The 19213-nt window shown below is 27.2% G+C and overlaps 1 protein-coding gene across 1 annotated transcript in view; it reads left to right on the top strand.

Moving 5' to 3' along the window:
• The first annotated feature begins 1731 nt into the window (after positions 1 to 1731).
• The window catches only part of LOC129969346 (B-cell receptor CD22-like), a 297654-nt gene continuing 280172 nt past the window's right edge, over positions 1732 to 19213 (top strand). The window contains exon 1 of the mRNA XM_056083883.1: positions 1732 to 2579. Within this exon, the coding sequence (XP_055939858.1) occupies positions 2486 to 2579 (94 nt within the window). The 5' untranslated portion in view covers positions 1732 to 2485. The remainder of the gene's footprint in view (positions 2580 to 19213) is intronic.

Genomic DNA, 19213 nt, shown 5'->3' with positions numbered 1-19213 from the left:
GATAATATCCTAAGATATTCAGTTATTTGCGGTACAAAAAATATCCCTTTTCATATTCTCAAAATTGTATCAAACCATTTTAGCAGTAGATTTAAAACTTTTTACTCACTTTTAAATTCCCGTTTTTAAACATTAAAGCTTTAAATCTTTTTAAATTATGAAAATGGGAATAATTGTTTGATCGCATATCGTAAGAAGAAGATATAAATTTGAAAAAAAAAAAGAATTGCATGGAGATAACTAACGAAAAACTTTAAGATATTCACTATTTTCGCCATTTATGTACTTCAAATATTTAAAAATAAGATGTTATATTTAAAAATAAGTCATTTCTTTTACATAACACAAACTGCGCAGTGACATTAACTATTTAAGAATTTCAAGATGAAGTTACAAAAGAGGAAAATTTAATAAAAATGTCTAGAAGAAAATAATAGTGAAATTTCTAAATTGAATAGAATGTTGAAAAATATGCGGCAAGAACCATCGATGATGTATGAAATATTACATATATGTATGCGTCAATTCAACAAGCTAATGAACAATTCTTATTGAAACTATTATAAAATATGCTATATAATAGTCTGAAAAGAAAATGTCAGATTTATAAATGAATAATTTATTTAATAAATTTAGATCACAATATCCTTTTTAGACCGTATTTTGACTGCAGAAAACACTAGAATAATTTTAAACTGCATTAATTGAAAATCCTTCTAGATATAAATAGTTATCGCAAAAATAATCTAAATAATAATTTGTTGTTTACTGCAGCGGAAGTTCAAACGTCTCCAGAGAAAGTAATTAACAAATATTTAATAAGCCCAATAACTTTTCAGATTTTTTCTTATAAATTTTAAAGCATTTAAACTTGCTTTTAGAGAGAATTTACAAAATTTAAAAATTGAACTGTGTCACAGGAGAGAATGATTGATGATGAATTAATAATTAGCTTATTATTTTAATTGTTTAATAGTTTAGGAGGCATTATAACAATAGAAATATATATCAAAACGCTCTAAGAAGAATTAAAATTTCAAAGTTATGTATAAAGTGAAAACTATATCATAAGCAGCGGGAAATTGTAGATTTATATTAGTAGGTATAATATTTTAGTGCCTCAAAGAAAAATGACAAAGGGTGAATATTTTTCTCATAATTTTATTTAAAATAATTGTAAAGTCATCTATAAATTTGGGAGACCGAGCGATTTTCAGCTGAAACATCCTGTTGAATATACAGTGAGTATGTGGTTCTATATATATATATTTATTTTATTTAAAACATTATCATGTTCCCTTATCATGGAATGAAATAAATGTTCCAATATCATGACACAGGGGGAAAGTGAAGGGGCCGAAATGAATGCCAGGGAGCAAAAATATTTGATGGCATATGGAATCTGAGAGTTTTAGGGAAGAAGGGGTATGGGGTGCGGCATTCTCACCCATGCCTCATAACTCGCGATAGGGGTTTGTCGTGAAAAATAAATACTCGGTCCTCCAGCAGGGAATCATCTACACTGAGAGGAGGAACGAAATTGATAGAGCGTCTAGAATTGGAGTAGAGGGTTTTTTCCTCGGCATTCTCGAACAGAGGAAGTAACTGGTTATTTATGACATAAGAACCGCTTTCTAAGTAGGGACAGGTCTGCCACGGGAGGGCGCTGTATTCGCTTGAGGGACACGGGATGTTAAAAGCATCTCGGCGAAAGGTAGAGTCCGGCTTTCACTCGCCGGATAGTCAGCAGTTCAACAATCCGGGTGTTCCCTGACTGTTTCGCTCTACTACAGCTGGCTGTCTACCAGCGACGTCCCATGTATCGTTCCGAGCAATGGTAATGACTGTCTGTTTAGTAATCGACAGCGGACTCCGTAATGAACAATTAAGACAGAAAGTGTCATTTATTATATCATGCTTCCAAAGAGCAATAAACTTTGCATGAAAACTTTTCAAGGATTGTGATATAATTTATCGCAGAAAAATGTAATCTGATTCATAAGATGAACGAGTTACGATACAAAGTGAGATTTTAAAAAAACTAATTACATTCAAGTCTTTCAGACTGTTAATCAAAATCTGTTAGTGATGTGCAAGTATTGATTTTTCTAATGAAAACAAAACTTTAAAGCTAATAAAACTGTACTGAGCTTGAAACGTTAAACCAGAAGGAAGTTGTAAGACGTTACACAAAGGTATTACTGGTTTCAGACTATCATCAAAAACTGATATAACCGAATTAACTTGGATAACATAATAAATTATTTACAAACGAATTTTCTAAGTGAAAGAGAACTATTCATTTGAAAACTTTCTTGATTAGAGATTCGTGCTGTTATCTTTTTAAACAATCCGTGCTTATTACATACTATAAATAACTGACATACAAAACTTTTTCTGAAAAGTTATTGTAACTACATATTTCAGAAACATTTCATCGAGAACTGATAAAACTGAAGAAGTATTAAATGTTCGATGAATAATCATGAATCTAATTCATGTAGTGTTCCAGCTCGTTTTGTTATTCGTTCATCAACACTGCATCGCCAGCGTAGAAGCAAACTCTGAAATTCTACCAGGTGAGTTAACATTTAGTCTTATGATTTCTTGTCTTTTAATTAATATTTCTTCAATATAGTTTAAAAGTTATTTACTGCTTTTTTTAAAGATCGAATTTTAGAATTCATCTTTAAATTATTGATGCTTGAAAATATTACAAGCATCAAAATGTAATGTAATTTTTTTTTACTGTTTTGATATAATACGAGAAGTTCGTCTGAAAGTTAAATATTTATTTTCATCCGTATTTAATGCAATTTATGCAAAATTATTAATGCATTAAGTTCATCCAAATTGCCAATTATGATACTTTTCAAAAAAAATTAAGTGCACTGTTTACAATATTAACTGAAGTATTTCTTTAAAACTTGTACGCAGTTCTACGAAAAAAGTCCACTTTCATTATTTGTTTATTTTAATAAATTAATATGTAAATTTTTAAGAAATAATATAAAAATACTTATTCAAAATTACTTATTTATTATGTAAAAAAGTTAAAATTATATTATAGAGACCGGTACAAGAACTTAATTATTATTTTTTTTTAAATAAGTTGATCATAAAAATGTTCACGTGATCGGTGAAATGTTGTCATACAAAAGCGAAATGATCGGTTTATCCGGCTGAATCGGAACTATTGTAATGAAAAGTTATCTTCGTGGAGTTGCGCACAACTTTTAAGAAATTTCCATTGAAAATTATAACATTTCATCGATCATTATATTTTAAAGCAACTTATTAATTACGTTTTTGTACTAGCCTATACAGTATAATTTAATAATTATTTAAAGAAAAGTATAGTTAATGTTGAGGAAATATTTTTACATTAATTATTCAATAAAAATATACATTTTATATAATTAAAATAAGTAAAAGGAACTTATTTCAAACCATAACTATATTTTAAATAATGTTTACAGAACTTTGTAACTATATTTTTAATAATGTTTTAATGATGTTTTTATTAGAAATATTTTTGTCATAGCTATGTAATATTGAAACATTATAAAGATATTTAAATCATTATGTATATGTAAATTTGTGCGTATATCTAGAAAGTGGAGTTTAAAATAACTTATCTTGATGAAGAACAGATATAGAGTTATTATAAAACATAAAGATACAAATTCCATTATAAAAATATGTCATTATGTCCAAAATTAAAATATCTCCTTTAGGCATGTCAGCTTCTTTACGTAAAATTTAATATCTCATTATTTCTTAAGTCTTCTATGACAACAACAATTATAATTTTTATAAAATATTTGCAGTTAGTTTTTAAAAAATTAGTATTATTAAATTAATTTAAATTATGTATTATTTCCTTTAACGAGACAATTTTTTATTGCTGGTGAATTTTATCTGTAATTTAGAAATAAATGTCAATGCACTATCATAATATTTTTTTTTATTTGAAATCTTTAATTATTTTTCGTAATTTATTTTAACAGTTTTGAATAATGATTGCAGTTTGAAAAATTCCATTATAAATATGCTTATATATTACAAAAGAATAATACTATAAAACTATTTTTTTTTTACTTTTATAATATGCTTAAAAATTCACTGGAAATAAATAAAATGAGTGAAGTTAATTAAATTATTAATAAGTCGATTATCCAGAAATTTGATTTTCCTATAATAGGAAATCCTATTTTTTCATATTTCTCGATTCGAAACATCAATACTGCGTTTCAAATCACTAATATTCCTTTAATTCTCCTTTCTTAATTCCTCTTCTTTACTTTATTTATTTCTTTATTCTTTTCTTTTATTTACGGATAATATAAAAATGTGAATTTTAGATTGTGAATTGAACATAACCTAATTTGGCTAAAAAAATAGATTTCAGTTCCCTTTCCCTTTTCCCATACTTAGGAAACGCATTATTGAAAAGTCAAATCTGAAAAGAATATTATTGATAGTAATTGATATAAACCGAAATCGAAATTTAGGATTCTATGATATTATTCTGTGAGATATTAAATTTAATTTAATTCACAAAATAGAATTTGAGATTTGGATATTTGATTTAATAATAGAAATGAAACTCTTGGACTCTAATCAATTTAAAAATCTGAATGGAATATCTTTTTATTGGGAAACGCAAGAAATTTAAATTTTAAAAGGATTGTACTAGAGATTTGAAAATAACTTTAAATGTCTCGTTTCATTAAAATACATGTCTTCGCTACAACATTTAAAAACTTAATTTCCATAGAACACTGCTTGATGAAATAGATAAAATTATCTTGAGAGTAAATATAATTTTTTAGAAGCGTTCTTACATAGACGTAAAGTATTGCATTATTTAAAGCTTGCTTTACCTTTTGTATCTAATTTTAGAATTTAATTAATGAAATCTTGAATTTGAAGAAACTTTATTTAAGTTAATTAAGTGAATGATACTAGTTTCAAAGAAGCAAGGATGAAAAAGTTTAAAAAATGAAAATTGTAAAAGTTCAAAAAAATGTTGCCACATTAGTTTACTCACGAATATTACGAGTCTTTATTTTATGTTCTTACCTCATAAAATTAGTCAACTAGAAACTTTTTAAGTCATTTTTAAGCATTTAAAGTCATTTAATTAAATGTAAAACTTCAAACTAAAAGTTATTTCTAGGCCACTTATTTAAAGGGCGAGATTCTTCATTTTTTTTCTTGTAATTAAATAAACTTTGCAACTTATTTTTAAAAAAGAATTTGTACGATTTTAGCCAGTGCTAGGATGTTTCTGATTAAGCTCTTATTACATTTTATTTTGCATTTTAAAATTTTATTCATTTCTGAAATTTTTGCATTGAGCTGAAAATAATTTGCTGTTATGAATAGTTGAGTTAATTTTAAATTATTACCAAAAATTTAACTTTAAGACTTTTTAAAATTAGGTTCTACTCAAATCTTCATAAATATATTATAAAGAAACCGTTAATTAATGTAAAGATGATCTAGTAATAAAATTATTAATTTCGCCATTACGCTTTGCAATTATAATTGCTTATTAATAAGAATTATTAGTATCCAAATGATTCCTTTAAAATCTCATATGGAAGTTTATAGAAGAATAAATATCCTCTAGCTTTGGTTTGATTTAGTTTTATACCGTTGAACTTGCTTTTGACCATGCAGCATCAAACAAAAGATTCATTGGTGTCAAGTTCATTTTGTGCATTCCAGACATGTATGTAAAGTTGAAACGAAAATAGAGATAGTTAATTTCCTTTTAGCAACTAAAATGTAGCATTTTCAATAGTTTTTTTTTCTAAATTGGTAAAATAGTATTTTGATGTCATAATTATTGCATTTTATATGTAAAAAATGTAACTCTTCTTGTTGCAAATATAACATTTTAATGCAACAAAAATGCAGTAACTCATTTCTTTTTTTCATATCATTTGATTACTTTTAATAGTATACCGAAAACTTGCCCAAATGGATACTAAGTCTCCTTGTTATATACGTATCTGTTTAAATTAAGATAAGTTTCTTACATAAATTCTAATACATAAATCGGATTTTCTAGGAATCACAATGCATTCCATAATTATATCCATATATTGATTCTTAAAGATATTTTTTTCTTAACATATGTATTTTTTAACTTAGAACTTTTTAATCAGTAATTGCATTCGTAATAATTATAGGCATAATAATTTAAGAGATGAATCATTGCATTTATAGAACTATAATGTTGGATTCATATAAATAAATATAATAATATCAAAGACAAAGGTTTTCCCTTTTACACTCTAAAGAATTTTTTCACGCTTTTCTTCTTCTGATATATGATTCTTCTCACTCAATACTACTGTCAGATAGCTCGCATATTATAAATAAGATTTCTTCTAAAGTAAATACATCACTCGGGCATTCTAAGGCAATGGCACTTCGAGAACAGAAATGATTTATTAAGTAAAGTGAATGTAAAATTAATCAGAACTGTCTCGAGATTTGCCAAATCCTACATCAGAATGCGGAGAAACGAACTTGAAATGTTAACATGGATAGAATTTCCTTTACATCAATTTCGTCTGTTTGCATTTGCATCTATAAATAAAGATTAATTTGGACAAAGTAATGTAGGATTTCTATAGACTCTATGAATATTTCTCTCAGTATCCATTTTTTTTAAAGTATAATAAACCTATATTTATTTTCGTTTTATGTTTGTTTAAATAATTATTAAAATAAAATATATAATTGTAGTGATTATTCTCATTATTTCTATGTGTTTTATATAAAACAGATAGCTAGATAGATGCATTACATTAATGTTTCATTATGGGAGTATACGGAAACCGTTTGGATGGAATTATGCAATTATCAACCATTATTAAGCTTTAAAAAAATCTTACCTTGGCTTCAACGTACTTTCTAAACTTAAAGACCAACAATGCAAAAAAAAAAAAAAAACAGAATAACTACAACGCAATGTATTCTCAACAGAATATGTATTCTTTGGTGATCTTACGGCCACTCGAAGTGAAAATCTCAGTTTTCGTAATGCTGGAGACATTTGAAAGTTTAATTCAAATACGAAGCATAGAAGAGTTTTTGTAATTGTGAAAAAGTTCGAACTCAAAATTCTGTCGAATCTCTATGTTTCAGACACTGAAAAATACATTTTTTAAACTGTGTCTCTCTATCTATAAATATGATAGATAAAAAACTGCCTTGGGCTTGATGAATGAGATTTGATATACAAATTTATGATCAACTTTATAGAATTCAGTCAAATTTGAATGAAATTTACTTTTAGGAGTTTGTCTGTGTGATTGTTACAGTACAAGTTAACTCGATAGCTGAGAGTTTCGTGTATAGAATTTGGCACATAGATTTAGCATCTATGTGCCATCTATGGATATATGTCGTTTTGTACTTTCACATGCATATAAGTGCAATAACTCGTAAAAGCAATGATTTAAATCAATGAAATTAGGTATGCAGTCTTATGACTACAGATGTAATTCAGTTTCATATTGTGGCATCAATTGACCAAAAAAAAGGGGGTCTAAAATGCATTTTCTCGCGATATATTCTATAAAAGTACTATTCATACCAAAGATCCAAATTTTATAGCTGTGTTTACCATATTCGTCTCTTACCCGAAGTCCACAAATTTATGCCAGAGGGGGTGGGGAAAAGAAAAATTTATTAGAAAGTAATGCAAAAAAAAAAAAGATTCGGTGATACTACTCTCGCTAGTTAATATAAAACATTCACAACTTCTTAAGAAAATTCATAATCTAGATGTGACCAAATATATTAACATAACATTAATTTCTTAATAAATATAATGGAGAGAATCCAATTAAAATTAAACGAATTTTGGTCAATAGGCTTATTCGTAGTAGCAGTTGAGGTTACAAATTTATCTATCAATCTGAATAGATGATACATATCCTTTGGGATTTCATTATTATTTTCTGACGCTTGATATCTCACCTGAAATATTTAACAATTTCCAAGTAATTGTTTTAATTTAAATTCCTAATATGTTTTAATTCCAGATTTAAATAAAATCGCGTAACCCCGAGCAAGTGTCAGACACATTAGGGTATGTGAATATTTTTGCTATATTTTTGATGGCATCAAATTTGAACTTGGCACTTTTCATCAATTTACTTACGGACGTTTGTTTGAAATACATTATATCTTAGTTTTGAATAAATATAATTTTCTAACCTTCAATACGCTATCGTATATACCTTTCTTCTATTATTAGTCACTACATTCAGGAATAAAAATGATTACTTAATAAAGGGTGTGTAAGTTTTCGCTCCAAAGGCGCCCCGAAACAGCCAAACAACGCCCACGCCGAAATGGATCGAATCTTGACTAAGAATGACAAGAAATAACGAAAGGAAAAAAAAACAATAATGAAGCTCAATATTATATTTTCTTCCATCTTCTTTCCCCCTTGCTCCCTTCGGACCGAACCGAAACCCGCATATGTTCGCTCGGATATTATGTCCCTTACAACAAATCTATCTGTTTGCGTATACATGCAGTGGGGAAGATCCGGAAATCTGTTTATCGGAAATCGGAATGTTATCTTGCCGTTGGATTCCGTGCGTGATTAATTATTGGTTTTTATTCGCAGTCGTCGTCTCTTAAGATTAATAAATCTCCCCTGTCAAGTGAAGGATGGCTAGCTCTAACGGCAGTAATTTTATTTCCTTTTCGGCAATGCTGCGGTATGTTTTCCTTTTTGGTTGAGGACTGGCGAACTGTTTTGAGTGGGGTGATGACTAAATTAAGCAGTTGGAGGTTCTGAATGAGAAAGAAAGTGAATTGATGTGGTTAGTTGGGGTGTGCGCAGTGGGTAGTGGGAGTTCCTTTTAGGTTACTGGTGTCGGGTTGATAGAAGACTGATTTTCTGAAAATTGTACATTTGGGTGGGAGACCAAAATAAAATAGGATAAGGATTCTGCCCTGGATACTAGTCTTATCATAACAAGGCACATATCTTATTTAGTTTTATCGTAATATTAAATAACACCAACTCTTTCCCGCTATAATTGTCTTTCTGCTTCTACTCCAATACTTTCTCCTATGAGCAGTTGAGACAGCAATGTCAGATCGGGGTTTATCGTGATAGCACACATAACAGGGTTACTCGTGGTAGCAATATTTTATGATATTAAAAATACTTTTAATATTATATAATATTGCTGAATGTTGAATGATAAATTATGATATCACACAATATTACACAACAGGATGAGATAGGTGAGATGTGGTTGTCCAGAGGTTGCCAGGGATTTCTAATCTGTAGCAACATGCAATATGAATGTTGTTATAAAAGATGCGAGTCTATTTGGACCTATTATTTTTGCTTACATTCAAAATTTGACAATTAACGGATATTTTAATTTTGAGATATTTATTGAAATTCATGTTTCATGCCTGTTTTTAAAAGTATGATCGCTTTTACCTATACACGAAATAATTAAAATTTTCTACTCATTCTCTGATGAATTTTGTTCCAAATTCTATATATAACGAATAATTAAGTATAAGAAGCATCTCTAAAATAATATTCCATGTTGCCATTTTCAGATATCTCTATCACGGAAATCTCATATTAAAATATGCTTCCAATTATTGGATTTAAATCAACATTTTATACTAATCAATAAAATTGTTGATATCAATAAATCAATAAAATTGTTTATCTAACATGTGAAGGTATGGAGCTTTAATGTTCTCTAAGAGATAAGAAAAGTTTTTTTTATTATTATTTTTAAGGAGGACATAAATCTAGAAGTATATCAAAACTTACCTCAACAGATTTTGTCAGTAACCACCAGCTGTACCTCATATACAGAAAACAATAAAAGAAACTATACTAGGTTATTGGAATTAAAGAAAGACGACCTGAATATTAGTGTTACTAATAAATTATTTTATCGTATTTCATTTAGAAATGAAACAAATTTATTTTTCACAGAGCTTGTAAATTTCAGCCAAGGCAAGGAAGCACTGAACATAATATCGTAATCCATCCAAATCCATCCACTCCATTCTTACGTGATCATTACAACATTTGACTAAGAAACGTAAGCTTACAATTCTCTTCAGATGGAGAATAGATTACTACCCCAAATGTTTCATCAAGTTAGTATTTATTTGGACTTCTATTGATCTTTATTTCACATAAAAGAGACACGTTTAATACGCTTATTGTGACTAAATTTCATTTGAAGCCTACCTACCTAGCCTTTATATATCTTCAATTTCGCATTTTAGAATTTGTGGGTTGCATTATGGGAAAACATATCAGGAGGGGAGATTAACACAATTCTCAGAAATTGACGTCGAATATCCCTTAAAGGCGAGATGTCATGTTCATAGAAATAGGTGTATTAAAGGGCTTCGATATAAATATCCATCTGCATTCTTAGGTCAATTTGTGAATCACCGCGTATTAAAAATTGTCTGAAAATAAACAAATTGTTGTTTCCAGTTACAAACTAAATTTACTTCGTAATAAAACAATCATTGATCTAAATAATTTTTCCCAGATATAATTAAACTCGAGAACTATCAATTTATCATTATTCAACTTTTTCTAACTATAATTATCGTGATGAACGTTTTAAAATTAATGCGCAGTCCTATCAGATAGATAATTATATGATCACCAAGTGAAAATATCTCCTTAGTTTCCCATAAAATTTATTGTTATGAATTATCAAATTATTTATTAAAAGTAATATATGTGTGTTGAAGAATTAAAAGAGAACTCCAGATTTTCATGTAATTTTTCCTACTTTGATTGGATTAACACAAAACTGATTAAGTATATTTAAAAGAAAATATTTATAATTTTTTAAAATTATTTTTAAACTTATGGCTTCAGTTTTTTTTTTTAAATTTTTAAATCTCGTGTCTGTAATTGTTTTTATGAGCAGTAAATAAAAAACAGTTTGCTTATTCTTTTTTTTTAATTCTTCGTATAAATATAGTTAAAATCCAATAAAAGTACATTCGATGGCACATGCTTTAAGTTTCATTATAGCCATAACATTATTTGCTTAGATGCTTAGTGTCGGATTAAAAGCCTGTTACCTAAACACGAAAAACCGGAATTTCAATTGTCTATCCTCTCCCCACTTTATCTAGAAATATTTTCAAGTGCTTGAAAGAATATATATGAAAAATCTTTGGAAAACTTGATTTTAATAGCCACTCTAACCAGTTAACCCTTTCTAAGTTCGTGGGAAGTATGCTTCCCACCAAATTTATCAATCTTTGTATGAAATTATGTAAATTGGCTTAAGTTCAGACAATTTTTTTTAGAAAGACAGAAACATAGATGCTTCAGTTCTTTATCTCACACAAAATGATGTGTCTTGGTTTGTTACTTAATTATTAATTAACCAAATTAATTAATTAATCAAATTAAATTTATCTAATAAGCTAAATGAATCCCTTTCCTTATTCTAATTTTAAGCCTAAAAGTATTTTAGCATAATATGATTAGAAAGAAATTGCCCTTTAAAGGGTAAAAGAATAAAAGAAACTATTTTCTGTTTTCCACTAGTCAAACATCATTCCAATTGTACTACATTCCGATTGGACTTTCTCTAAATAAATGTTTGACATTTTAGTAACCGAGTTCTCACTTATGATACATCTTTAAGAATCCTTCTAAGAGAGAAATTTCGGAAGGAAATGCAGCATCCATTATAGAATTATAATTAATTGAGAAAATGGAAGGGAAATAATTTATTTCAGGTTTTATTAATCTTTTTTAAAATTGTCTAAGGTAATTCTAAACCAGATAGGGTGAAAAAAACGGAAATCGATTGCTCTCATTACAATTCATTTCAATTAAGAAAGTGATGAAGTCGTATTAACAGTATTTTAGTGTAAAATTCATTATTATTACTCTAATGGTTGTATATCAATCGCAGTCAATTTTTAATATCTGGAATGATTAGATTTATTTTCCAAAAAGAATAATTAAAGCAGTGATTTGCTCCCTCGTTAAATAAAAATAACCATTTAATGTCTTGAAATCAAATATTTCAAGCATTGGGGCTCCGAATATTTAACAGAATCATTACTATAAAAAGTTTAATTGCTGTCATTATCCGTTAAGGAGAAAGAAGCTAAAATTTCCTTCCGATTTTTAAAAATGAAACATGCACGCACACAGATATAGATATAAAATCCTATGCAAACCTTTGAAATAAAATAATATACAATTTTGATCTTTTCGTATCATTTCTATACATATTTATTATGAGCAGTTTATTACATTTTCGACCTCAAAACATTTATGAAATGTAATGACTTAATAAAATAAATGTTGCGGTTGCAGTGCATTTTCTGCGTGCTAGATTTATTAACACATTGTTTAAAAAATTAATTGTTAAAAAGTAATGTTGTTGTTAACGATATATTTACAAATGCTGTAATAAATTTTAGAAGATTTATGAAATGTAAATATACAGAAGTTATGATTAATATTGATATTTTACAAAAAATCATATGAAATATGTTCCTTTTCATGCAGTTGTTTTCAAATCATGAATACGATAATTCAGTTTCATTCAAAAATTTAGATAATTTTAATCCATTTAAAAAAAAACAGTCTAAAGATAATATTAGGATTTCATTGCAAGGGGACCGTGAAATTACGATTTGAAGTCGTCAAAGTCACCTTTCATCCGAATCCAGCTGGTTCCTATTTAAGTGGAATTTTGAATAATACTTATATTTAGCAAAATAAAATTGAACAGATTTGTTTCCTTTTCCTAATTGCTTTCAAATCATGAATTCGGCAATTTATTTTAATAAATACTTAACTTATTTAATTCAATTGTTCGAAGATCTCTGTTGCCTTGACAACCTGAAGATAATATCTGGATTTCAATAGCAAGGTTCATATTTTGAGGTGTAATTCGTTCAAAATAAAAAAAAAAATTGTGCTTAGAGATCGATTCTTTTCTAACGTAAAAACTGCTCCAGTAGTTGCAGTATTTAAGCGCTAGTATGACGAGGATATAAGAAGAGGATGTTTCTTTTTTTCGAAATAATAGAGTCAAAATGACTCTGACTAATAGAGCCAAAAGACTTCTTAAAAATTTAAATTTCATAAATTTTTCAACATTCTATCTACTGATATAAACAATTTAAAACGCATTCCTTGCATCATTTAGAGGTCTTTTAGAGTTTAAAATACGTGCCCATATGTAACTTGACTATTCTTCCAATAAGATTCTACCTTAGAAACTAAAAAAAAAAAAGAGTCAGGATCAAAGTTGACATCTTATATATCATTTTTGACTATCTGTTATGTGGATTTATTTAACATTCTAATCATGTGACACATCATGTTTAGTTTTTTCAGAAATAATTCAATCCATAATAAGTACGAAACTATACCTTATATACATAATCATATTCAGATAATTTTTATTCTTTAAGTTAAGTTAAGTTAAGTAAGATAATTTTAATTCTTAAGTTAAGTTTAAGGAAGTTATTCTTCAGATAAGTTTTATTCTTAAGTTTATTCTTTAATTAAGTAATTATTTTATTCTTTGAATAAATTATAGCTTTAAATATCAAAAACAAACAAACATGTAACTCGATGAGAGGTGACACTGCATATAAAGCAATGAATTCATCAAATGACTTTTTTTTAATGAAAGAAGCTCACTACGAAAGATAACGGCAGTACTAAACTCCTCTTATCTAATAATGCTAAATTTAATTATTTACTTCTAAAGAAAAAGGAGCGTGGAAGTCATTTCAAAATTATCACTTTTTATCTAATCACTCTCTTTTGATGTGCAAAACATCAAAAATGAAGTAATTAGCGTTAAAACTAGATGTAAATACAAAACCGCGATAGCGCACAGAATCCAATTTCCATGCAAATCAATGAAGTCATTTTGCCTTTTATGAGACATTGTCTCTCGATAAGCTAACGGTGATTCGGCTGAAAAGAAAAGAAAAGAATTCTACCCACTATGCGAGAAATAATTTCCGGTTTGCCTTATAATTTGAACGGGAAACGAGACAGGTTATTCCGAAGCGCGTGAAATAGGAGATCAAGAGCGGAGATTCTGAAAAATTCAATTTATTTGTGACGAGAATCTTCCAACTTATATATTCGTTTATTCTTTTTTAAAAATGCCAGACAGCTGTCCTTTTATCTTTCCCCCAAAATTCATTTCATTAGGCTATCTTCTCCCTGAAAAGATGATGTACTGATAGCAGCAGAATTTGCTTTATACGGAGCCAAAAAGACATTCTACAAAGAACGGCTTGAAATAGATTGAAAAGGAGTATCGGACATTAAACGGAATCTTTAATGACGATTTAAGAACATATATTGTTTTTTTTTCTATTTCTTCTTCCGGAAGAGATTGACTTTCTGTTCCATTCCAAGAGCAGGTTCCTTCGGGCAGTTTTGTCATTGGAAAGCTAAAAAGGTGATTTTGTTTAGATAAAATAGAAAATTCTTTTTGCATGCCATTTCTGATTAGTTATTTTTTAAATCCATTCATGCATTTATGATCCATTATATGTAATTATTGAATTGTAGAAATGTGAGAAAAAATATAGGTGACATTTTTAAAAAATGCTAAAATAAAAAATAAAAATTAAAAAAAAAATTAAAAAGTAAAATAGTTGTAATTAAAATTTTTGTTAAAAGAAATTGATTGAACTGTAAAACAAGAATACTAATTCACAAGAATACGAAAGAATACTAATGAATAATCATAATTCATTGCCTTGCAATAAATTATGATTATTCGTCCACTAATTAGACAAAAGATTTGTATGAATTTTTGGTTGATATAGTTAATAGTTATATTGTTAGTGAATCTGGAATTCATGGTTACGATATTTACTTTTGGAAATAGAGTTCGTAATTTATTTTTTAAAAGAAATAATTGAACCGATAAACAAGAATACTAATTTATTACCTTACAATAAATTATTATTATTCAGTTCTACCAATTAAAATAATGATATGTAAGAGTTTTTTCTTGATGCAATTGTCAGTTATATTGTTAACAAATCTTGAATTTTTGTCTGCAGCATTAATTATTGGAAATCGAGTTTGCAGATTTTTTGGTATGAGTTAATAAAAAAAAATCAACTAAATATATTATTTACAATATCTATACTTAAAAAAGTGAATTCAACCATTTGTAAGACAGCTGGTAAAAAGTACATCATGACCATACAGTTGGAAATGATTAAATGATATATTGCAAGAGAAGCAAACGAAAACAATTGCACTAACAATTAGTGATATTAACTTTAAAAAATTGCAAATAAACGAAAAATACAAATTATAAATATTATGGAGGACAGCCAAAAAAGTTAGCAGCACTTATTAAGAAAACAAAACAAAATTAAAAATTTTTTATAACTTTATTTATATCCTGAAGTTTTATTCTAAACCTAATATGTGGCGTAATTATCTCCATTATTTAAACATTTGTCGAGACAAGACCAAAGTTTTTTCCAATGTGCTCTGGAAATAAATCCTGTCCAATGTCATTCAAGTGCCGGCAGTAATATCAGACATTTTTACGTTTGATGGTCTTTCCCTCGTTCTCGGAACGTGCATTCACAAACATGTGGTAACTCTTCACGATAGCTTGACATGAAATTGTAATTTTTATCATACATTTCACGCAAATGCCAATAAATTTCAGCAGAGTTTTCGCTCACAAAATAAATAAATAAATGAACAAAAAGAAATCAATGCAGTCATTTAAAATTTGCATGCCGCATGCAATTGGCGAAACATGATTAAAACTTATTATCCTACAAATCAAAATTACCGCGTGAAAACTGCTATGGCACATGATAAAGATAAATGTTTGAAGTATTGCCACAAAGTTTAATAAAAATAATCATTGCATCGAAAATTTTTACGAAGTACGACTAACCTTTTTGACTGGCGTAAAATGCAATGCACGTAAAAATTGAATTAATAATAATAGATGCAAAACAATATCATGGCGAATTGTGAGTACAAACAGAAAAAAAAGCATGTCTTCGGCAAAAAATGTGGATCATTTAAATTGCAAAGAGCAGAATGTACTCATAGAAATAGAACTTAGCAGTGAAAGAAAGTTGCAGATGTCTTACTAAAGCAACAAAGGACATCCAAAGAACATCTAAGAAAGTAGGCAAACATATGAATCAGAGCAGCATCGATATTAAATTTTCCGGTGTGACCTTTTACAATAAATCCCCTTCAGCCTTACAAATGCTGAGAGGTGCTTTATTGAAAAAGGTGGAAATCACATCATCTGCAAGTGGACTTGCTGATAACGCTTAGGATTTCAAAAGTATTTTCCAATATTTCAATACACTTCATTCAATTATGAATAAACATCAATTTAACGAAAACCATGTGCCCAGCATCAGTTTTATATCATTTGTCAGAATAATAGATAATAAGTTATAATAGATCAAAAAGTTTTGAATAGTTCTTGAAACGATTGATTTAAAAAGAATCGATTTTAAATTCTAAATATAATTTAAAAAATCCAAAATTTTACATTTAGCTATCAGATTGAAATAGATTATAAATTCCAAATGAGATAGGAACGAAGATTGATTTTAATGCTGTTCTCTGATATATATATATATATATATATATATATATATATATATATATATATATATATATATATATACATATATATATATATGATCTTATACATGAAATGTTAGAAAATTATATTTACGGTTACATTTTGTTTTTAATAATTTTTTCTTCTCAAAAATCATTTAAAAGTTCATGTTTGGCATCAGTAAATATAGTTGGCACAACTAGGAAATATAATTTTCAATAATATCATTATCGGCGACTTAAGAATTTTAAGGAATGAAAGGGAAACCACTTCTTTCGCTGTCTACCAGATAGATAGAATAGATAGATAGGTTCTTTAAGTCACCATTGCTCAAAATATTTCGATAAAACAACAAGAATTGTCATAAAATTTAAATTTCTACGTTTCTAGCATATGGTGGATCTTCCGCAAAATTGCAGTTTATAATCTTGGAAATTTTAATCCCGAGAGAATTGTGATTTAAAGCTTTATTTTTAATCTAAATATGATGTGCAGATTAATTTAAAGCTTCATATTTCCGGAAGAATAAGATACCCTCTTAATCGAATTTCCGAGGGAAAAAAATCTTTTACACAGTAGTAGAAATATATCCATTTACTTTTCTACCTACAGAATTTAGTTAAAGGAAAAAAATTAATTAAAAAACATATTTTTATTCGTTGAGAATTCAAAAGAAAAATGTTTTAATGCTGGTTGCTGCTGTGCTGACTGTCTATATTAAAAATTCACATAACTTTATATCAAATATTTTGCTTTTCATGGAGGTACAATGCATTAATAATTAATTATGTAATTTTAATAAAGGATAACTCCTTTTAGCTGAATTATGCTTTCAATCTCTTTGCATCAAAAAAGTAAAGAAGATTTTCGTTTTAATTTAATTCGAGTTCAGAGACAGATATAATTTTAGAATTAATTTAATTTCAAAGTTTTCTTCCTCTAGTTACTTTGTAATATTTATTTTATATAAAGAAGTGTTCTTTCATCATAGTTTTTGAAATAATATTCTTGCATGAAAATTATGACGATGCAAGTTGAGGAGCTTCCCAAAACTTATAAAATATTTTTCAGTTATATAAAAAATGAAAATAAATGGCCAATTTATTTATACATAATAGCTATTACAATTGTTTGTGTAAATATATCATATTAAGAAGATTTAATACTGTTTTCTTGCTTCGAAATGAAGTAAATATAAATTATCAGTAATAAAAACTTAATTATAACTTATAGAGAAGAATGGTTTTTCAATACAGATGCAATGAAATTTTGATATCAATAAACACTTTAATGAAAAAAACTTACAAAAATTGGTATAGCATGTTTTTACTCTAATGAAACACTAGTAGTTTTTTTTTTTTATATGAAACCTGTAGAGGATAATGGTGGATATATATATTGATTTAACTAAGAAGATTTTTATAACTAATATTATTATACACTTAATTGATCATTATTCATTTAGAATTAGAAACCGGTTGTTTCCTTAACAATTGATTTAAAAACAAGTTTTATTTTAACACCTACATTTTTCCTTATCATGAATTAAGATTCTGAATTGTTCATCAAGATTGAAACGAATTTATTCGAAACTTTTCTCTTAGTATTTAAAATATTTTACCTAATTTGCTTACTTAATAATTTAATTGGTTTGGATTTTAATTTTAAATGTTTACGGTACTTTTTCTATTATACTTCATATAATTTAATTTAGAATACTTTTCATAAGTGTTTTCTATTTTTTTCTATATTTTCAAAGAGCAAAAGAAAAGAAAAATGTAAACCGATAATTACAATCTTATCCTTCCATTCAAATAATCCACATTTTTTTATTTAAATATTTTCTAGTTTATAAGTTTTATTTTGTAGGTGCTTAAAATTTTTTTTATCATGATTGTAACATTTTTTTTTTTTTTTTGCATAAATTTCTTCCCATACAAAGCTTCCAATGATAGACAGCATTACGTATATGTCTCATATTAAAAATGTTTTATTTTTAATACGAGTTATAATTTAATATCTTATTTTATTTTTTACATCTGTCACATATTTGTAGGTTTTAACAAATTTATTTCGATATATATATATATATATATATATATATATATATATATATATATATATATATATATATATATATATATATATATATATATATATATATATATATATATATATATATATATATATATATATATATATATATATATATATATATATATTGCATTAAAATGGTAATTGCGACCTATGAAATGCTGATATATGTGACTTTTGTGTTCTTATAACGGTTTCATTCTAGATATATAATACCTGTTGATCTATTACTTTTAATTGATATTGCTAGAAAATGCTTTGATTTCTTGCACTTCCTTTTAATTGGAAATGTTTAGATCTGTTACAACTGATTTTAGTTAGGACAGTGTAGATCTGAAGCAACTTTTATTTGCAATGATTATTTTGAATCAATATCATATTTTACTAGATGAGTTTAGATATGTTTTAACTGCTAAATATAGAGACTGTTTAGATTGCTG

Source organism: Argiope bruennichi, chromosome 5 (assembly GCF_947563725.1).
Source record: "Argiope bruennichi chromosome 5, qqArgBrue1.1, whole genome shotgun sequence".
NCBI lineage: Eukaryota > Metazoa > Arthropoda > Arachnida > Araneae > Araneidae > Argiope > Argiope bruennichi.
This window is presented reverse-complemented; position numbering and strand designations above follow the sequence as displayed.